The following is a 21,723-nucleotide window of genomic DNA, read 5'->3' on the forward strand; positions in this document are numbered from 1 at the left end:
ACTATGCGCGCGCGCGAGAGAGAGAGACGTCTAGTTGGGAAAGAGGAGCCTTCGGAACAACGTGCGAGTCCAGGTGCCTGTTCGTCGGTGGACACTGGCGACTTGAGTGCAGCGCACAGATAGGATACAGCTGCGTCCGCAGCAACGCGCGTAAGCAAACCTTCACGGAAGCAAAACTGTTGTGAGAGTAGAGCCAAAGACACGTAAAACGCCCAAAGTAGCTCTGCTTTCGCTTGTCCTCACTCTGTGACACACCCGCCGTTGTCTGCTGCACTTCGTCCACAACGACCCCGCCTGGCCGGCACACGCGCAAGCTCGCTGGCACTATCGTCGTCTCGTGAGGGGGGGGGGGTTACTCAGTCTTGCGACCTCCCGTCTGTGCGCGATTCGTGTTGTAACTGGTCGCGTGTCGGCGTTGTGGGGATTTGCTCGACAACTGCAGAAAGAGCGCGTTTCGTGACGGTGAAAGGGCCAGCAGAAATAGGAAGCGCGTATACTTCGTTAGAAAAAAAAAACAGCAAGGCTTCGACGCGCCGCATCGTTCCACGTCCCGCTCACATCCACACGCACACGCGCACGGGATGAAAAGCAGTCAGAGAGGGAGAGAAAAGGCAGGTTCAAGAAGAGTTGTGCCGCGCGAGTGAATCATCAAACATTCACGGTGTGTACGTCGAGCCGGGCATGATGGTTGCGAGGTCCATCCATGCACATTCTGCCGGTTTATAGACTATGGCGCCGGGGCAGCAGGTGTGTAAATAAAGAGGTAGGAGAAGCCGTGGACGGCGTGCGCTGATGCTTGAGAAAGCCAGCAATGCTTTGAGGGTCCTTGCTCGTTGAGAGGCGCACCTGACCGAGGGGAGTGCTAGGGCCCTTTCTCTTCTGTTTGCTTGCTATAAGTGGACGTGTAAAACGAAGAGAAACACACAGCGGACCTGCGCCAGAACCAAGCGCGCATATTCAACACGGCGCTACCACTATCATACATGTGTAGCTCCCAGGCACGTGTGCACACAGACACATGCCGCTGCAGCACAACCGCACACGGCAAATGTATAAGCAAGACGGATCAAAGATATCGATCTCTCTCATGATTATCCTCTCCACCGTGAGGAACAAGAAAAGAGGGGCCTCCAGAGCAGACTATACGCAATCCACCTCTTGTTGGTGATACAACAAAAGCAGACCTGTTAGCAGCAGTAATGCGCACGGTACCACTGTGCTGCGCCGATTACCCGGGGGGAGCATCCGCTCATACCTCTGCCCCTTCCACCTCCTTTTTGTGTTCGTTTGGCTCAGCGCGGAATATCTTCGGCGAGCAGGTGCGTACAATGCCCATCGACGTCCTCCTCCTTCTCTGCCTTGCCACCACCCTCTCCGCTTGCTTGCCCATGTTGCTTCTCGGGTTGTGTCTTCGTCTTCTATGGCAATATGTATATATATACGGACACAGCATGCAGTACGTTAGGAAGAGGAAAGCGAGACCACGCAAGAGAAGAATGATACTAGAAAAAAAAAGAGCAACGCTGCCGGGTGAAACAGCGACGGAGTGAATGCGGCCGATGGAGTGTGGCGAAGGAGCGCACACGCGGTAGGAGAGCTAAGCACTGACGCCCCAAAAGACTACTTCGCAGCGGCACTCGTCTTGTCCCCAGCCGCGATCATTTGTTCGAGCAGCCACTCCTCCTCGTCAGAGCCCATGCCTTCGTCGCGGTGCATGAACAGGTCTTCGTCGTCATCGCCGCCCGCCTCCTCCTCTTCCTCGAGATTGTCACCATCACCGCGCGGGTGATGTGCCTTGCCGTGACACCGGTTCGCCTCAGCATTGAAAGCGTCTGTTCCTGCAAGGAACTCCTCTATGTGGAAGAGCTGCTCTGAGGTAAGCTCCTCCACCATCTTCTGCGCAGCACGCAACGCATGCACACCCTTGTCCATGTTGTCGTGTTCGTCCAGCAGATACTCGTCGCTCAGCTTATCGGAGTAGAGTTCCTGGATGTCGGGCGGCATCATGTCCATCAGCATGCCCACCTCGTGTCCCTGCATCTGTTGAAGGCAGTACATCCACATCTTTGAGAAGCGCTCCCGGTCAGTGCCTTCGTCCCCCACACCGGCCTCGCCACCATCCTCACCTGCCGCGCTACTTGCCTCCAGCGGCGCCGGCTCTAACGGCGCCACACCGGCTCCTACGACGGGGGTGCGCATGTAGGATGGTACAAACGGTGCCGCCTCTGCCGAGAAGCGATGCGGGGGCGGCGGCGGTGGTTGGGAAGGTGAAGCAGAGGTGCTTGGCGGGGCGCCGCTGGCCTCCACTGCGGCAGCGGAGGAGGCACCTGTGGGCGAGCTCATTCGCAGCTGCGTCGAGAGGACAAGAGCCAAACTGGTACGTGCCTGACTTGTTTGGGTATTCAGTCGCTGCAGTCCTGCGGTGAAGGAGGAGCGGTTTGGGAGGAGCACAAGGTCGTTGCTCTTTCTCTTTGCGCAATGTGACTGTGCGTGTGGATACTTCGTCCCTGGAGATGCTGTGAGGAATGCTCGAATTATCAAGAAGGTGTGAGTGGTCACCGCATGCGCGTGGACTAGAAAGAGAAACGGAGTGAGCGGCGCTGCAGGGTGAAGGAAGAAGGTAAATCCAGCGTCGTTGTGGCAGGTCTGCCGGGATTCCATAAAACGTCGGCGAGCCTGTGTCGGTCTCTTTCTTTTCTTCTCCGTCTAGCAGCTGACTTGTGTGTGTGTGTGTGTGTGTGTGTGTGTGTGTTCGCGGCTACTGTTTGTTCTCTCTGTGGGGTACTTCTTGTCAGCTTCGCCAGTTGTGCCCAACACATAGAAGGAAGAACAAGAGAAAAAAAAATCAGAAAAACGCGGTATTCTACGGTAGTTCGATTCGGGGAGCGGTCAGAGAGACTGCTTGTGTGCAAACGGCAAGTAGCAAAGCAACGGTGCGTGTAAAGCCTATGTGTGATTCGGTAAAGAATGGGAAAGATGGGACAGTACAGGCGCGTAGGGTGGAGGTCCTTCGGAAAGTATCAAGACCTGGAGAAAAAAAAGGGGGTGGGTAGATGTCCTCGCAAAGGAAAAGAGGAGAGGATCACAGAGAAGGCAGAGCATGGTGAAAGATGTGCATGGGTGGGGAGGTGCTACAAGCCAGCTCAAGAACGCGAGCAAGCAAGCAAGCAGAAGAGAAACGTAATCGTAGCAGTATGTAAAATCGTCCAAAGGGGAGTACGAAGAGTGGTGCACGGTGAGAGAAAGCTAAGCGCTTTCATATGAGGAAAGCAGCTCTCGTTTCCCGTACACAGGACGGCTCCGTAGAGCGTGCTATGGCACAGCAGGCGCTACTGCTGAGCTACCTTTTTCTTTTTTCTTCGCTGCAGTATTGACCTGCGCGCGTGTGCTTACCTGTATTTGATGCTTACTTGGGATGTGTTAGCCGTTTGATACCCGTTTCGAAGGTACTTCCTGATCTCCTTTACCTTGGTCTTTTGCGTTCTCTTCCTCTGCGCATCGTTTCGTTGAGGGGTAGCAAAAAAGGGGTGCTAGCCACCTGCGCTAAGCAAGTAGACCCGAGAAATGAGGAGGGAGCGCTGTCTACGCGTGGTGCAGTAATGCGCACCAGAAGTGAGAAAGAAAGAGGTAGTGGCCGGCAGTTTCTTCACACACACACACACACACACGCAAGCGAAAGAAGCAGCAAAAAAAAACATAAAACGAAACGCATACACTACACAAAAACATGCACAGGTGTGGACAACAGTAGCAGCAACAACATACACAAACAACATGCTACTATAAATAATGAGTCAGAGGAAGAAGGAAGACTCACGAGAAAGGTCAGCAAGCATGAAGGTGGTTGATAGTCGCATTTCTTTTCGCGGCTGTTGTTTGCTTTGTCTGTTTTTTTTTTCGTTGGATTTCGTTGCAAAATGGAGTATGCCCTCAATGTATAGATAAAGACGACAAGAAAACACCAAGACACGCAAGCGGCGGATAAGATGTACACGAAAAATAGGAAGAGAACGGGTGCAGTTGCTGGGAGGTGCGTTTCGGGCACACGCGCTCTCAGCTGTGTGGCAAGAAAGAAGATGACCCTTCAGCCGCGTAGAGAGAGAGCGAGAGGCAGCGCAAGTAAGCAGAAGGTCCGCAAGAAAACAAAGAAGCACACACATGTACAACCACAGCAAAAAAACACAGAAGAGAAAACTAGGCAGCAAAACAGCAGTACACCACCACCACCACCCACACACACACAACCATGTTCGATCCGTCAAAACTACAAGCAGGTTAAAAGCACGCAGCGGGACAGCTAAGCGACAGTCGCCTACGCAGAGCTTTTATAGGCAACTGGTGTTGCGCTTCTCCTTTTTTGTCTCAGTTTCGCCACCCTCACTCATTTCACGTCGCCGCACATGCGCATGCACTTTCACGCCTACGCGAAGACACGGCGACACCGACATTCGAAAAGCCGACGGGGTGGGAATCAATCACTCAAAACTACAAAACGGAAAAAGGGGAGGAGGAAGAGGAGGGGGAGGACGAGGAGGAGGAGGAGGAGGGGGATGCACACACAGAAAAAGCGCGAGGAGAGATTATGCAAGAAGCGCACACCGAACTCGAAATCCAGCGCGCCATATGGTACACATATACAGCAGCAAAACCCTCGTCATCTACAAAGCAGAACGCACACACACACACACACACATACACTTCTGCAACTTTACCTCGCCCTAAATCACCTCCGTCCTCTTCGAGAAACCCAACAGATTTCCCCTTTTCGACGCTCTTCTTCGTCCGCTGCTGAAAGTGGCAGCTCTCATTTCAACTCGCCACATGATATGAGGGAGAGCCTTCTAAGAACTCGAGGAAGCCCGCAACCATGTACTAGATGCAGCCGGTATGGGGGGAGGGGTCATTGTGGAGTGCGAGGGGTGTGTCAGCGCACAAAAGAATGAGAGATGAGGTGCCTCCTCCACAGAGGTGAGGGTAGCGCCCGGAATCTGTAGAGAGCAGGCCAGCAAAGCCCCCCCCCGCCAACGGTAAAGCCAATGCTATCGTGTCCTTGCTTCATGCGCTGTCGAGAGCGGCGTCCAGCTTTGTCTCGTCCCACAGCCCCCGCGCCACGCAGATACAACCATACGCTAGCAACAGCAGGAGACCAGCTGTCGGTTCATAAACGCTGCAAATGCCTGCCATCGCCCGAGTCGCACGCAATCCGAAGAGAAGAGCAAAGACAAAACTCATGGCACTGATAATAAACAGCTTGAGCACGATTGCAGCGATCAGACGGACCCCGCACAAGACGCATGCCATGCTCCTCTTCGGAACGCGGCTCGTCGGCGATAAGTCCTCGTTGAGGTCGAAGGCGTCGTTCTGCCACTCCACTGCGCTGGAGCAGCCGAGATGATGCAGTGGCTGCACGCTCAAGGGGACGCTATCGGCGTCCTCGTGCGACCCGGCGCCGTGGATCACGACGCACTGAGGCCCGGCGGCGGTGGTCCTACTTTTTGCGCAAAACTCTTTAACGCGCAGCTGCTCCACCGCGCTGCGAAGGCGTCGCATGCGCCAGCCGTCAGGCTGGCAAGAGAAGTGCACGACTGCCGCAAATACCACCTCCCAGGCAACTGCAAAGATGCCGAACCACAGCGTCGCCGCGTTGTGGGGTTGCACGAGCACATTGAAGAAGATGAGAAAGGCCGCCACGGCTCGCAAGCCGGAGGAGGCAAATGCGGCATGAACGACACTTCGCTGTCGGTCGATCCGCCGGTTCAGTGACTCTGTCAAGTCGCCTGAAGCACCGACGGCGACAGCGGTATCAAAGGCAGGGTGTGTGCAGATCGTCCGGGAGGCACCTCCGCGTGCCAAGGTGGCATCCTCGCCAAGGTCCATCTCGAAGCTCTTGCCGGCGAGACCCATGAGGGAGCTGCAGTAAGACGCACATACCACAGGACTTGCTACGGCAACCGCAATTTTCAGGTTCGGCGACGGTGTTGGGCCGTCGATCCGCGATGCCGCTGTGGCGGGCACCAGCTTGGCCGGCATCGCAGGCGGCTGTAGCGAACGATTGGTTCGATGCTCCTCGGAGAGTCCTCCGCAGCTGCCCATAAAGACGACGGTGGGGTCGCGGTACGCGTCCTCCGGCATGGCGCACTTCTCAGCCTCCCACCTCTCCTCCCTGTACCAGTGGCCTGATACCGAGCCGCCCTCTTTCAGCGGCATTCTGCCTTCCGTGCTCTGAAGGCTGCCGTTGCCAATTCCAACGGCCTCCGTGTCGTCTGCACATTCACCTAGGTTCCGCCCATAATTGTTAATAGTGACTGAGTTGATCGAAGACTGCGCGGGTGTTCCGGTGGGCAAGCGGATCCTTTCACAGCCTTCGCCGGCTTTTGGGTACTCACTGGGCCGATAAGAGTGAGCAGGTGCAGAAGTGGTTGCAGCGGCGGTAGACCGGGACTGACCGCTGGAGCGATTGTGCGACGCACTGCCGGGCATGTGGCCGTGGTGATGGCTCGCAGACGTCGACATTTGTGGTGGCGGCTGCGGAGGCGTGCCCACCTGTGTCGGAAGGCCCGAAGAGCTGCACCTGGGGTCTCTGCTTTTTGAGGTGGCGCTTGCGGGCAGCCTGGTCGGGGGCGCGAGCGGGTTTGCTGCATAAACCGGGGACACCACCTCCATGCGACTTCCTGTAGCAGACGACACACGGAGATTCGCGTGCGGTTTGTCAGGAAAATCACCGCTCTGCCTTAGCCGCACGCGACCGCCAGCGAGGCTTAACGGCACATCCGCAGCGTTGTCTACTTCCACGACTTCGTCTTCAAAGCTGGCGCACTCGTCTTCGCCACCATTGCCATACCCGCTGCCGCTGCTGCCCTCCGCGGCGCAACGCTGCTTCTCTACGATAAGCAAGATCGGGTCCCGTGGCTCTGCATCCGCGCCTTCTACGAGCCAGTTCACCCCCTCCGATTTTTCCAGGTGGTACACCTGGTTGCCAACACCGTAGCGCCGCATGATTACAAACGACAAAAAATCCGTCTCGTAGACGACGCGGGCGGGGTAGAAATGCGAGAGGACAGAGGCCAGCGCGTCGCCGTGAGTGACGAGAATAACGTCGCGAGGTGAGGATTCCGACAGCGTGCTCGAGCGTTTCTCTTTACCGCTCGCCACCGATTTCGATGACGTGTTGCGCGGCGGCAGCCGGCTCACTTTCCGGTTTGTGACGGCTTCTGGGACGGCGGCATCGTTTGCAGTCGGCAAATCCTCTCCACTCGTGCTAGCCGCATCTTTGAGGGAGCTGGTAGCCGTCATAAGTCCGCCGTATAAGTCACCGTTTCGTAGAAAGCTGGCGACGTACCGCTCCGCCGCCATTTCGATGGACTCCCCCCACGCGGGTAGCTGCCCCACGACGCATGACTTCGACGGTATCGGCAGCTTCGGTGCACGTGATGTGTTGACACGGATTGGGCCGAACACCTCGGATAGGGTGTTGTCAATCACCATGGAATGCGCCGCTCCAATGCCGTGGTGCTGCAGCGCCTCTGCTGTCTGCAACGTGCGACGAAACGGCGAAACAACGAGGGCAGCAGAGCGGGCTGCATCTTTGCCGAGATGGTGCTGGAGACGAGCTGCGAGTGCCTTTATGGCAGCCACGCCAGCCTCTGACAAAGGCGGGTTAGACTCGGCTGGCGCATCAGGGACGCTATCGCGCCGCTCGCCATGGCGCAATACGACAACGCGCTGCGAAGGGTACGGGAGAGCAGAGCTGGAGATCGCTGGCATGATTAACGGTGAGGGAGGGTGAGTCGTGCTTGCAGCAGGAGCTAGATGTGCAAAAATGTGCACACGCAAGCACGCATTCACGCCGAACCTCACGCACAGGCGTCGATGCGTTTCTTGTTTGTTTGCTTACCTCCAAGCGTTCGACGAAGAAACCATCGCACGAACAACGAGCGCGCACTACGCGAGAAAAGTGATGAGAAAGAGAGAAGGGCAGAGCAACAGATACGGAAACACGCAGACGATCGACGGCTAACAAAAACAATAGAGAGAAGGCGCCGCCGCCACTGTCCTTCCCTCCCGCGTTTCTTTTTGTGCGAAGAAGCTGCCGCTTCGCGAGTCAGCTGATCTGTGCGTCCCCCTATTTTCCTAGTGTGAGCCTGCGCGAAAGAGACAAGATATGTGGACGGCTGCTTGTTTGATGGCACTGAAGAAGGGCTTGCCTGGCTTTGGTAGAGCGTACACGTACCAGAGAAAAGCAAAGTGGCGTGAGCACCCAAGAAGCCGGAGGTAGGCAGGGAGAAGGAGTTGATCCAATCCACAAAATCGGTATAGTATCGAAAGATGTGGAAACGACTAGGGAGAAAGCCGGCTGGCGTGTTTCGCGTCGCGCGTGCGCTCACGTACGCTCGCGCGGCGGCACCCCTCATTACTCGCTGTAACGCACCGCCATATCGGTGAAAGAAGCAGAGAAAGATGACCACGGCACGCGCTGGAGAGCTGCGGCAGTCGCATCCCACCGACTGGTGCCCCCCTCCAAACAGTGTTGGGGTACACCTTCCCATCATCGACGCAAGTGCGAAACAGCATTAGCCGTCACTTGTCAGGCCTAGATGCCGCAGCGTTGCGTAGGATCTGCTGCAGCCGTCTGCGTGTCGCACATGAGATTTATTTGATGTTTTTTTTTGCTGTTTTCGTTGTTGCCTCGTGTTAGACTTGTTCCTTCTATCGTGTATGTGTGTGCACGCATGTGCGGATCTTTTACTGTGGTCTTTTGGTCGCGCTACTTATGCTGCTTTTCTGTTTGCTACGCCAAAGACGGAGCTGCCGCAGTACACAGAAGCTCACGCAGAGACACCCGCGTACGCCGGTGTCTGTGCGCAACTCAGGGCCTGCAGGTATCACACCGTTTCGGATCGGTGGCGCTCTGCATCCAAGGACGAAGGGTGAAAAAAAAAGCCAACATTATCCCCTGACATCGCCGCACACTTCGAAAGCGCCGCCGCCTCTTGCGTAGAGGCAAACAAGCACCTGTGCTTGATGGTGCGTGCGGTTGGCTGCCTTCTATTTTCGCTCGTGCTGCCTCTCACGGCAGCAAGCGAGAGCGAGAACAAAAGGAAAACGTGGAACCAAACCAAGACAAGCATAAGCACGTCCATGAAGCACACACATGCACACAAACCCTGAGAGGCAACAGGACATCTACAACAAACCACAGCAGTAACAACAGAAGCAAGACGAAGAACAAACAAAACATAATAAAAACAAAAACCGAGGGGAAGAAGAAGCGATGCGGAACACCCGCAAAACAAACATACACCGATGCTTTCCAGTTTTCTTCGTGTCTGTCCAGTTACGTTGACACGACGCCCCCTCCCCACCACCACCACCACCAACACCACCACCACAAAAAAAAAAAAATGGCTGTCGCTTGTTTGCGTGCCTGGTGTTTCTGCGTGTGCATCTCCTCATCATAATAGCGGCATGGGCGAATCAGGGGGAAAGGAGAGACTGGCAGGATCGGGAACGGTGCACTCTCTTTCTCTTCCTGCCCGCGTGCTTGTGCGTCTGGTTTTGTTGTTGTTTTTGGGGGGGAGGGGGCACAAAGACGACACACGCGCGCACAGGCACAGGCGCAGACATGAATAGATCAACAACAGGGTCGAAGTGGAACGAGAGAGTCATCTTCTGTCAGTCGCCCAAGTACGGCGGCGGCAGTGGTGGGGGCGGAAACATGTCATCCACGTCATCCCCACCTGCAACGTACGGAGGAGGCAACGCGTACGGCGGCAAGCTCGGCGAGGCACCGACGTGCGAGAGACGTGACGAGCGCGGTGCGGGGCGGTACTCTGGTGCAGGGCTGAGCGCCTCCACGTAGGACGGCGGCGGTGGTGGTGGAGGCGGCGGTGGAAACCCGACGCCATCACGGAGACTCGACAGACCAGCGTAGTCGCCGTACATCGCCTCGATTTTTGGCGGCGGTGCGGGGCGATACTCGGGGGAATTGGCGCTGAGCTGAAAATGAGGGACAAACTCCTTTGCAGCGGCGTTCATGTGCGAACCACCCGGCGAGGACATGACGTCAATCCGCTTGTCTTTTTCAGCTCCGGACGCGGCAGGCGCAGCTCCGCCGCCCGTCGCTTTCGGTGGCGAAATCGGAGCTGCGGAGGCGGCTGCAATGGCATGAGCTCTCGCTGCGATCGCCCCCGCCACCGCTGCGGCTCGATCGACAAAGCCAGCAAAGGAGCTGGCATTCTGGGCGGCAGCAGCAGCAGGTAGCGTCGACCCTGCTTGCACCACATACGCTGGCGTAGGAGAAGTGGCGACCGGCCGCACCATGCTCGCCTCGGATTTGCCGGTTGGAATCGACGCAGCACCTACGTGGGCGGCAGCGACAGAGGAGGTATCAGAAGCAGCGCCCCCATTCCCGTTGCCAGCGGGTTTGGCCTTCCCGTGCAACACGGTTGTGGTGTTGTCAATGATTTGGAGAGAAGGGCTAGAGGTCGGCGAAGCGCTCCTGCAGGAGTTGTGAGCCGCCGTGCTTGCGGCAGCACCGCCGCACACCGTCTTTGCGAAGCCGTCACCTGCGCCATGGCTGTCGCGCTCCGTTTTCACTGGATTGCCGCGGCGGCTGGGAGAGATGTACGGAGGCGACACCTGCACTCGCAACGTACACCCGCGAGTGTTCTTGCCGTCCACATCCAGCGCCTTGCGCGTCGCCTCAAGGTTCGCGAACGTGATGAAGGCGCGGCGACGGTGAGATGGCGCCTTGTCCTCAACAAACGCCGACGAGACAATCGGCAGCGGCTCGAAGAACGATAGCACCTCTGTTAATGTCGCGCCTTCGTACAGGTTGTACACAACGACGGTGTTCAGAGTGTGCGGCAGGTGCGTCCAATGCTTCTTTACATCGTCCCAGTGCTGGTCGCGTAACTTGCGTAGGGTGGCGTCCTCGAGCGAGGGCACGGGAACGAGTGGGGAGACAGGGCGGAGGATGAATGGTAGCAGATCGCCTTCGTCGTCCGAGTCCTCGTCCTCGTACTTCTCCAGGAGGTCGCAGGCATCTTGGGAGGACGGCATAATGATGACACCGCCGTCGTGTGGCCGCTGCTCATCGTGGTAGCGCAGGTCAAACTCGGACCAGCCACTGAACTCCTGAAACTCACGCAGCGCCTCCGCTGGGTCCCAGTCCTTGTGAAAGCGGATACCGACAAGGTGGCTGTGGGTAGCGAGGCTCAAGCCGTAATCGAGCAGCAGATAAAAGCCCAATCCGTGCACATCGTCGAGCGAGCTGTCGGACGAAAACTCGGAGTAGTCGATGAAGCTTGCCTCAAACTCGTTACTGGTTCCAGCGGTAGCGGCGGCGTTGTCAGTGGTCGCATCGGACCCCGCAGACGCAGAGGGCAAAGCAGGACAGGCGGCGGGGCTCATCCACTTCTTGGCCTTCGCAGCCGGCTTCACCTGCAGGCATTCCAGGATCTCCTTAACGTGAAGAGCCCCGGGCAGATAATCGGCGTACTGCAGCAGCGGCATCGAGGCGGTGCCTGTCAGGACAGACTCCGCCTCACCGTGCTCGCAGTCCAGTCCAAACCGCCTGGCACAGAGTGACAGCAGCTTACGGAGCGTCGGCGCGAAGACGGGAAAGTGGAGGCGGAATGGACGGCGAGTACCCACCTCGTTCACGCAAAGTACCACATCATACTCGATACCGAGCAAGAAGCGCAGCGATGACGGAATACTCAAAGCCTTGAGCTCGAGGAAGTCAAGCCTGTACTGATTGAGGTCGTGTGCGGTTTTCATTATTCTTGAAGCAAATTGGAGGCCTTTACTTTTTGAAACTTCGCTTCCTTTTCCAAGTTCGTGCGTGCTCTTCGCTGGGGAAGCGCACGACGAGTGAAACAGACAGACACACACACACACACGTTGTAACGACCGCGTGGCAATGATGAAGGGGTATTCGTTTTTTTTTTGTGTGTGTGTGCGTGTGCTGGAGATGTGCTGCCGCGCACGAAATGAGCAGAAAACAGGAACAAAGAGAAGGGAAACAACTCAATTAAACAAAAGAAAAAAAGAAAGGAGAAGACGGTGGCTGCGAAGTGGCGCAGTAGTGCACCCGTTCCCGCACCGTCTCGCCACGAACCTTGCTCGTCAAGTTCAGAGCCCGATCGTTCTATGTAGGGCGATCGCGGGAAAGAACGAAAAAGAGTACACGCTGACAGAAGCAGCAGAATGGAAGAGATGCGGAATGAGGCGACAGCGACGGTGGCGCTATGCCGCCTATCGATACCAGAGCAGGTGCGTGTGTGGGGGGGAGGGGGGGGAAGAGAAATGCAACGTTGCTTCCTCAATTTTCACCCTCTGCAGTCATAGTGCGTTGGCTGCTCTGATCACCTTCGCTCTTATCACGGCGATTACGTGCCCTGGCCCTGTTCTTTGCTTGGCACAGCAAACAAGAAAGAGAAAGAACGTGAAACGATGCACCGCAAAGCACAACAACAAAGCCACACGAGCAGCGAAAGCGAGAAAGAAATATATATATATATATATATAACGGAACGCGATGCGGTGTGGCCCGGGGTGGTGAAACAGATAAAGGTCAAACAAAGACGAGAAACAAGAGAGTCAACAAACAAGGCGGAGGCTCGGGGGAGGGGGTTGATGGTGGTGGTGGCCTAGAAAAGTGCGGCGAGAGTAAAGCCGAGAAGATAAAAAGGGTGGAACAAAAACAGGCGCAATATATGGAGATCTGTGTGCGTAGTCAAGCCAAGCAAGCGAGAAAAGTGTAGAGAAAAGGAAGAAGATATATATATATATATATAGATAGATAGATATGCACGGGAATGTGTGCTCGAGATAGAAGGTGCACTAGGTAATAAGTGCAGGTGCGCGCTGTGCGCGCTTCCTCGTGTGGTTTCTTTTTTTCACTTTCTTTCGTTTTTGGGGGCAAGAGGGGGAAGAGTCAACAATCCGTACGGTGTTTGTTTTCCTTCTCCCTTTAGTTAATGCTGTTGTCGTTGATTCTTTCTGTGTGTGTGTGTGTGTGTGTGTGTGTGTGTGTGTGTGTGTGTGTGTGTGTGTGTGTGTGTGTGTGTGTGTGTGTGTGCGTGCGTGTGTGTGTGTGTCGGTACTGGTAAGATGGAAGGAGGCGTAGGTCAAGTCGTTATGATCACAGTGCGTGACACGTTTTGGGAGATGTGATGTTGCTGTTTTTTTTTTGCTTTCGCGTATATATATATATATATATATGTGTGTGTGTAGTAGGGTACGTATCCCAGAGCCAGCCACAGCACACACGCAGGCAAACATATACATGTCATGAGGAGTTGATGCCACCCAGGACGGAAAAGACAGAGAAACAGGTGTTGGAAGAGAAACAGAGAAGAGCGGTGAGGTGAACCATACAGGGGGCAAGGAAAAAAAGGTGCATCTGCAGAGGGGTGCGTGCAGCATCGCGCTGTCGCTAAAGTGGCGTGCGAGGAGCGTGATTGCTGAATACCCACTCGTCACCGTCCAAGCTCTTCTCCATGAGCATCTTGGGATCGAATAGAGAGAAGACGCCGCTGCGAAAGAGATCGCCGCTCTGCACAGCAGCACTGTTCGGCATGCCCTCGCTGTGGCACACCCAGCCCCCAGCGAGGACATGCGTGGGGCACACATAAACTCACACACATACACACCACTGCATGGTAGCGCAACAGGACCAAGCTTTTGGTGATATTTGCTTCTCAGTTGAACTCGCATCGCTGAGGCGGTAGCAACTCGTGTGTGATCGCGGAGGAGGAGGAAGAGGGAGGAGGGAGGAGGAGGAGAGATGAGCAAGCGAGCAATGAAAGCAAAGAGGAAAAATTACAGGAGAGAGAAAGACGAAAAGACGCGAAATCCTCAACGATGGCAGACCTGACAAAAACACAGATGCACACATGCAAGCGAGCCAGCACCCTCGCCTCTCCCCGCCACCACCACCACGAACAATCCGTTCGTGTGCAGGAACAGACCTATGCTCGCGCACAAGGAAGTGTGTCACAGCGCTTAACGATGCGCACACGCCAATCAAAAACCTGGCGAAATGAAACCCCGAGAGACGTTCTTGCCTGAGCGTGTCTCCTGTGTGAGCGCACATTCCCGTGCGAAAGAGAGAAATTCCGCGCACGCTCGGCAACTAGAGGAAGTGTGGCAGTGCACACACACACACACACGCACACACGCACGCGAAAAGAAGAAACACCGCACAACCACAAGGTGATCTATCTTGACCACATCACTGGACGCCGTCGGCAACGCCTATTCCAACAGCACCATGCAAAGTGCAGCAACAGCAGCAGCATCGCCAGGTAATCCATCTTGCCACACACGCCAATAAAAAAAAAATGCACAGGCATACGCGCTATGGCAACGAGAAAAAAAAATACAAGATACTCGCTTAGAGGAGATAAAAGATAACGCAGCGAAGAAAGGAGATGACGATGCTGACATCATAGTGCATGCAAACGCACGTGCACGTACACACGTGCATGGCTGAGTGTATACTGAAGGCCTCGTGTTCAGCTGAACGGACCCGACACAGCCACACGCGCCACCACCAATACAGCGGACTCACAGGACGCAGGCATACACAGCGTGGCAACAACGTCTCACCTCTAACACAACCACACACGCAGACAAGGACCTTGCCAACAACAAAAAACAATATGCGGGACAAATGTGGGGGAGTCCAGAGAGGGGGACGTGAGAGGAGGTGCTAAAGGGTGCCACAAGAGAGAAAAGAGACCCGCTGTCGTTGCCTCTTCCTCGAGAGAGGCGGTTGTGGGAGGGAGGGATAAAGGGGGAAGCAGCGCAGGTGTGCGCGTGAAGAGCGCCAGCAAGACATGGGCGGTATGGGCATGGAGTGGTACGGCTGGGAGGGGGGCGTGAGAGGGAACAAAAAGATACACTTTTGTGGAAGGTATGGTAAAGAGAGAGACACCGTTTGGAGGGGGTGAGAGGGGTCGCGAGCGGCGCAGCGAGACTGAAGGAGCAGCCAAAAGAAAACGTCGACAAGACGAAAGGCGAGCAGTTTATCGCGTTTCACCATTGACCAGCGTTCTCCATCCACCAGGGTCTGCCCCTGTTCAGCACGGTGGTATTCGTGGGCTCTGGTCTGGGCTAGCGCGTCGCTCCTACTGTGCTTCAGCTGCCATGCGATCGTACTCGGCTCGCGCAAAGCGGTCCCACTCTGTTTTCTCTACGCGCAGCCGCATCTGGTGTTCACCAAACGGGTCGCGGTGCTCAAACAGCAAGAACTTCGACGCGTTGAAGATCATGTTGAAAAAGTTTGCGGGGGTGGGGCAGGAGCGGAGGTCACCAAGGGTGACGCCGTACTTGCGCACCTTCACGCGATCGAACCCGACCATGTCCAGCATCTGGCACACTGTATCCTCGTACGCTATATCCCCCTCTGGCGAGTCGGAGAACTCGAGGAAGCGCTGCTGGTTCTCCTCGAAAAACTGCATCATCTCATACCCGCTCAGCACGCCGTCTTCGTCCGTGTCGAGAACCTTGAACCAGTAGAGCACCGCCGGCTCCGAGTTCTTGTCCTCCTCAGAGAGGCAGAAATACACAAAGTCCTCAAAGTCCATCTTGCCAGGCACGCCGGACGACAGTGGACGGCCGTAGCCCTCCACCACACGCTTGATGACTCCCGTCACGACGGAGCCTTGGCCGTAGTTGCACAGATCCTCGAAGCCGACAAGGAGGTCACGGTCGGTGTCGAGCTCCCAGAACTTGCAGTACAGAACGTAGAAGTGCTCGTAGGAGAAGTAGTCGAGCACCAGGTTCACGTCCTTGGCGTCCAGCTCCATCATCCGCTCCGGCAGATCGCTGCGGTCAAAGTCGCGCCAGTAGATGCGGCCACACTGCTGACGTTCTAACATGTACATTATGCGCACCGCGACGGTGTGCCAGTAGTACTCCTGAAACTCCGGCTGCTGGAGGAACTGGAGGCCCGGGTGAGCAGCAACAAGGTACTTGCCCATCCCCTCCAAGTCGGACAGCGTAATAAACTCCTTCTTGGGGTGCGTGCAGATGAGCTCGTAAAGGCGGCGGCTGACCGACAAGGGAGCGTAGACGTCGTTGTACACGGTACGGATTTGGGCGGCTGTCAGCGTGTCCGCGGTGGCCGCATCCAGTCCGCTGCGAGTCGCGATGTCCTTGAAGAGCGCCTCCTTGTACCAAATGGGCACCTTGAACACCTTCGAGCTAATGTCGCCAAACACCCAGACCGTCTTCTTCACTGGGTCGTTCTTCTCGAGCAGGCGGCTCAGCTCCTGCGCCTCCTCCACATCCACCTCAATCTGCAGCCCGCGAGACTCCCTCTTCGAGTAAAAGCACGGGATCTCGTCTAGAGTCGCCTGCTTGAGGTTGGCGGGCGGCGTCACGGCGAAGCTGCCAGAGGTGTGGAGGAAGCGCGTCGTCGACTCACGAGCCGTCGTGCTGAGGGTGGAGCTCGCGTCCAATGGAATGGTAAGGTCACCTGACACCATGGCTGCGTTCAGTGTCGTGTCCAGGCGAGGGCTGCCGAGTGAGTGGACGCCGTGCGGCGAAAGGCTGCCCGTGCCGACATGTGGAAGAGGGGCGCTGGGGTCTACAATCGGCTTCGGCTGCGGCGAGACCGGTGTGACCACTGGCGAACCGGCGCGGTGAGGGTAATCAAGCTCGTCTACGCCGCCGGGGAAGCGCGCGATGAGGGTGGGGGATGTCGATGGTTGGATGGGGCTCGGCGTTCGATCATCAGCCGCTAAGGCGGCGGCGGACTTATCCGACTTCTGCGGGGGAGACGGCTGCGGTGACTGGGCACGGTCAGCGTTCCCGTGAATCGCGGCGGAGCTCGTGGATAGCCCCACCGCTGGATCGCTGTGCCGCGCTCCATTGCCGAGCGCGTCCGCGCCGGCGGCCTTCCCCTTCTTGTCCCCGGCGGCTGCCGCAGCTGCGGTGGTCATGGAGGCGGCATTCTTGGCGCCCATCTCCGAATGCTGGTCTGTGGCCGACAGCGTCAGCACGCGATTCAGCAGATCGCGGATGCGTTCCACATTTTCGTCCTCGGAGAGCCAGTTGGTATAGAGATTGGCACAAAGCGCTTTGGCTGCCTGTGTGCCGAAGGTGTTTTTGACACTCATGGCACTCGCGCGTCGCAGACGCAGCTGTGCGCTATACCCGATAAAGTGCCGTTGCCGTTCTCGCTGTCGTCTTCGTGTTCGGGTATGAAAGCAGTGGTATGCATAAGTGTGGCGACTTCAACCACCAGGCGTAGTGCGCTCAGCGAGAACGACGGAAGCACAACGCCTCTTCTACTGGTCGTGTAGCTAGGTGCGCGCGGCAATCTCGAAGGAGAACAGCACCTCAAGAAGAAAGGATCCGAGCTCAGAAATCCCCAAACGAGTATGCAGGTACCCCTCGCTGTGTACGTGAATTACCACTCTTCTCGCCTCCCTCCTCTGATACGTGTGCAAGCACCTCTGACTCGGAGTGTGAGTGTGAGTGTGTGTATGTGTGTGTGTGTGTGTGTGTGCTTAAATGTGTGGCTGCACCCCGTCCTTCTCCCGCCTCTGTCACCGACGAACAGGGAGACTTGCTTCCCTCCTGCCTATGCTTCTCCGGCTGCTCTAGTGGGAGTGCAAGGGCAAGAGACGGTGAAGGGAGAGTGCGTGCACCGAAAGGAAGGTGGAGTACGGCGCACAGACAGACACGGACACACACAAAAAATCGTTCCGACGGCGTAGAGAGAGAATTTCCTCACGCACACACGCGCAGGGAGCTGAGAAAACAGGCGGTACACAAGAGCACTGTTTTACGCGCAGCAGCAGCGACAGTAGACGCGTGCACGCGACAAACGTGGGAGAGAACGACTCAGGCAGGACGGAAGAGGGAGAGGGCGCGAAGAGAGAAAGATGCAAAGGAAACAAACACACAAATCTCTAAAGCGAAGTCAAAACACACGAAGAAAGAGAGGAGAAGGACGCGGGGCGCACAGCGTTAGCGCGTGACGGCGACAGCAAAGCCAGAACTGATCGCTGCGAGCTAAAAAGCACGCAGGCAAAAGGAGCCAGAGATGCAGCTGATGAGGAGCAGGTCGGTGGTGCCCAACTATATTGAGGGGGTGGCTGCGATAATGAGGGACGATCACAAGACCGACAAACAAGAGCGTTGAAGGTACTTCTGTACTGTACCGTGCACCATCCAAACTGCGTCGGACGGTACCAACAAGGAGCGACGGAACAACCATAAAAATATATCCGGCAGGAACCTGTGCAGACGTGGATGAGAAAGGGTGGGGTGAGGGGAGGGGGGGGGGAAATGGGGGAAGGGATGTGCGGGTCAGGTTTTCAAAGAAGAACGGCGTGCGTGTGTGTGTGTGTGTGTACGCCAAGTCCAATGAGGGAAGGAAAGAAAGAGCCGAGACAAAGTAGACTGCGCTTGAGTGTACGGAAGAGGTGGGGGCGGAGACGAGGAGTAAAACTCGGTCCGCAGGCGTTCGACGAATACGAATGTATTACCTCGCATCGAAATAAGGAAAGCAGTCGTGCTGGCACACAGGTGGACAGCTGAAGCAGAAGCAAGTGGAAAACGTGCACGTGCACACATCCACTGTCTCCCGTTGGAAGAGCAACACGAGGCCGCTTCAGAAGGGAAAGTAGATGTAATCTAGAGCGTTCACTCGCAAAGACAATCTCACTAGTAGCCTCTGAAGATGTCTACTCAGATTCCTGGTCATTGCTTCGTTTTCTCGGACAGGGGCAGGCTTGCGCCTGCGTGACACCAACAGAGGTGTCACGGATGTGGTAGAGGGCAGTTGAGGGGAAGTCAAGAGAAAAAACCCTTCTGCTCTCCCTCCCCCATCGCATCCCCTGCACCTCTCTTTTGTTTCGGTCCAGATGCGAGGGGAGACGCAAAAGGCCACGCCCTTCCTCCTCACCTCCCACACACAAACACAAACACACAAGCGAAAGAAAAAAGGAGAAGTGAAGTGAAGGGGAGGGGGGCAGATCCGGCCATTACCTAATGTACATCAAACAAAGCCAGAGCATAGGCATCCTCACAAATGACGCCACGAAGAAGAGGGAGACCAGCGCGGCTTGGATGAGCCCCCGGCAAATCCTAACGTGCTACGCGGCAGCCGCTACGGCAGCAGCAGCAGCATCCTGTGCCTCCGCTGCGGCGACCTGTCGCTGCTTCTCCTCCTCAGCTAGCTGGGCAGCCTTCACAGCGGCCTGGGTTGCGGCCATTTTCGCTAGTAGCTCCATTTTCTCCGTGTTGTCACCAATGAACTCGCTGACGACTTCACCGTAGGCGTAGCTTTGCACAAACGGCACCGTCGTCACGCAAAGCGAGCGGCACACCTCCGAAGTCGTCGGAAGGGCGTAGCAGACAGCGATGTTGATGTCCGTCAGTAATGCCGATCGACTGCTATTCAGCCTCTCCATGGCCTCAACGACGGTGTTGGTGGTAGCTGCATCTAAAGGGCTCACTACAACAAGCAGCGCGGAGCCTGCGTGTAACGTAACGTCCCTCTCAAGGTCATCAATCGTGCTGACAGGCTTCACGACTGGCGGCGGCGGTGGTGGAGCGGCCTTCTTGCGCGACTTCTTCGCAGATACGGAGCGTGACTTGGCCATTGCCAGGATCGTTAGTGGAGGATTGTGTTCTTCGCGTGCGTACGCACACAAACAGTGATTAAGAGTCGACGTGTAGGTATGCGTAAATGCAGAGGAAATCGAGACGCGAAGCATGGGCATTTCGTGGATGTTGCATGCACTTCTTTCCAAGTGAGAAGTAGGCGAGCCGCGTTTACATCAAAGCATGGGAGGCACCGCTCTTCCTGTGCCGTTGAAAGAGACATGCAACCCTCTTTGTCTTTCCACCTCTGGTGAGGAGGAGGTCTGCTTCAAGTGACCCATCGGCGTGCAGCGCAGCCGCAAACACGAGATGATTGCTCGCTCAGCCCTTTCGCTCGCTCAGGCGCCATGCGCGCCAGAGATGGAACAAAGGGAACTGGGGGGCTCCCGTACATGCAGAGCAAACATGACCGCGACTCACCTTTCGCCTGCACAGTGGCGTAACCCCCCGCCCAATTCTCTTTCTCTTTGTTGTCATACAGCGCGTGTGCCGTAGTCGTGAACCGTGCACGGGCTACTTCGTGGAGGCTGCCGCCCTTGGCGGACCTGCTTGTTTACTTCTTCGCGGTATCATTCCCCATGAGGTTCCACGAAAAGACAACGGAAAATATAAAAAAAGACGTTACTTGCGTGGGCAAGTATTTGAAGCGAGCGGTTCCCTCATTCCAGTCGTGCTTTTCCTCACGCACAAGCACACTGACATGCGCGCACGGGTGCAGCACACCTGCCTCACCTCTCCCTGCTTCTTGCCATCGGTGCACCGCTTTTTTTTTTCCTATTTTCTTTTGCTCTTCAGCGAGCCCATTCTCTGCCATACGATAGGAGTCAAGCTCCATTCTGCCCGACGACCCTGTCTCCGGCCCCCGACGGCGTGGTGGGAAGCAGCGCCAGACACGCCTCACAGCAGTGCACCCACACAGTCGCCTGAGCACGGCCCGCGTCCCACACTCAGCCACTCACCCGTCCAGTGGGTCGCTTCACAGCTGCTCCCATTTCGCCGGTCGCCAGCTGGTGCATCCCCCTCGGGGTGACGCGCAGGCGCCACACACCAGTAGGCAGTGTGAGGGCCAGGGATGGGATACGTTCCAGCCACGCTGATACTCTGCCCACCGCATGGATGGCACAAGTGTATCCACTGTCGCAGGAGGCTCCGACGCAAACGCCATCCAGGGCCTGAGAGCCGACATCAGCAGCGACACACCGCTCTGACCTCCCCTAGGCCGTAGGTGCTTGCCCCTGTCACCCCACCAGAGGTGGTTCGGCATCATGGGGGAGAGATAGGGCGGGAGGGGGGTGGGTGGGCTGCTTGGCTTCCTCGCGCACGGTGTGGAGGGTGCACTGGACCCTGAGATGCCACACGCATTGAGGTGCTCCCCCTCTATCAGGGGCGAAACGCACAGCAAAGAAGAACCAAGGAGAGGAAGAAATCAACAGTTGGTGGCAAGAAAGCCAACCAGACAGGCAGACGTGTGGTGCCAACCGTGTCACTCACGTAGAGGAGCCGGTGCAGATCAAGAGCACACAAAAATGATTTGCCGATGAAAAATAATAAAAGTAAAATCCTTCCTCCGTAAGGCGCGAACAAGAAAAAAAACAGGAGGAGAAACAAGGCGGGAGAAAGACGCGAGGATGCACAGCTATGCATGCATCTGTGCGTGTGTGTGTGAGGAATATTGAAGAGCTGGTCCCAGAAGCCTGTAACCGCCAAACAGTAAGACAAAAAAAAAAACTACTGCTACTGCTGCTGCTGCTGCTCCACACAGAGCAAGCATAGTGTCGGACAATATTCGCGTCTCCCTTCCGATTCTCTTTGCGCCTCAGAAGTACTAATCACCAGCAAGAGCAGCGGCCGCGACTACGCGCTACCACCCCTTACACACACACACACACATGGGCTTCTCACGCTCGGCTACACGCATACCTCACGCGAAAAAGCATTACTTTGAGGAAAAGGTGGGCATCAGCAGAAGCTGCACCGACAGACATACGGAAGGCGAAAAGAGGGGATACACAGAGGGCGGGACCACATAGCGCAGCGTCACATAAGCACGCGTTCTCAACACACCCGGCACCACCATTTTCATGAAGAATTCCA

The 21,723-nt window shown here is 56.3% G+C and overlaps 5 protein-coding genes across 5 annotated transcripts; all 5 read right to left on the minus strand.

The window, feature by feature from the left end:
* Positions 1–1,620: 1,620 nt before the first annotated feature.
* LMJF_35_3180 (conserved hypothetical protein) lies at positions 1,621–2,199 on the minus strand (the record flags this gene model as incomplete). Its single annotated transcript, XM_003722664.1, has 1 exon — positions 1,621–2,199. One exon carries the CDS (start codon positions 2,197–2,199, stop codon positions 1,621–1,623), a length of 579 nt encoding a protein of 192 aa, XP_003722712.1.
* A 2,856-nt stretch (positions 2,200–5,055) lies between these two features.
* On the minus strand, positions 5,056–7,764 carry LMJF_35_3190 (conserved hypothetical protein; the record flags this gene model as incomplete). The annotated part of the gene is made up of 1 exon (XM_003722665.1): positions 5,056–7,764. One exon carries the CDS (start codon positions 7,762–7,764, stop codon positions 5,056–5,058), a length of 2,709 nt encoding a protein of 902 aa, XP_003722713.1.
* A 1,908-nt stretch (positions 7,765–9,672) lies between these two features.
* Positions 9,673–11,781, minus strand: LMJF_35_3200 (conserved hypothetical protein; the record flags this gene model as incomplete). Its single annotated transcript, XM_003722666.1, has 1 exon — positions 9,673–11,781. The coding sequence occupies one exon, from the start codon at positions 11,779–11,781 to the stop codon at positions 9,673–9,675; it is 2,109 nt and encodes a 702-aa protein (XP_003722714.1).
* Positions 11,782–15,137: 3,356 nt separating this feature from the next.
* On the minus strand, positions 15,138–17,132 carry LMJF_35_3210 (conserved hypothetical protein; the record flags this gene model as incomplete). The annotated part of the gene is made up of 1 exon (XM_003722667.1): positions 15,138–17,132. The coding sequence occupies one exon, from the start codon at positions 17,130–17,132 to the stop codon at positions 15,138–15,140; it is 1,995 nt and encodes a 664-aa protein (XP_003722715.1).
* A 1,986-nt stretch (positions 17,133–19,118) lies between these two features.
* On the minus strand, positions 19,119–19,628 carry LMJF_35_3220 (conserved hypothetical protein; the record flags this gene model as incomplete). Its single annotated transcript, XM_003722668.1, has 1 exon — positions 19,119–19,628. One exon carries the CDS (start codon positions 19,626–19,628, stop codon positions 19,119–19,121), a length of 510 nt encoding a protein of 169 aa, XP_003722716.1.
* Between the last annotated feature and the right edge of the window lie 2,095 nt (positions 19,629–21,723).

This window comes from Leishmania major, chromosome 35, assembly GCF_000002725.2.
Source record: "Leishmania major strain Friedlin complete genome, chromosome 35".
Taxonomy (NCBI): domain Eukaryota; phylum Euglenozoa; class Kinetoplastea; order Trypanosomatida; family Trypanosomatidae; genus Leishmania; species Leishmania major.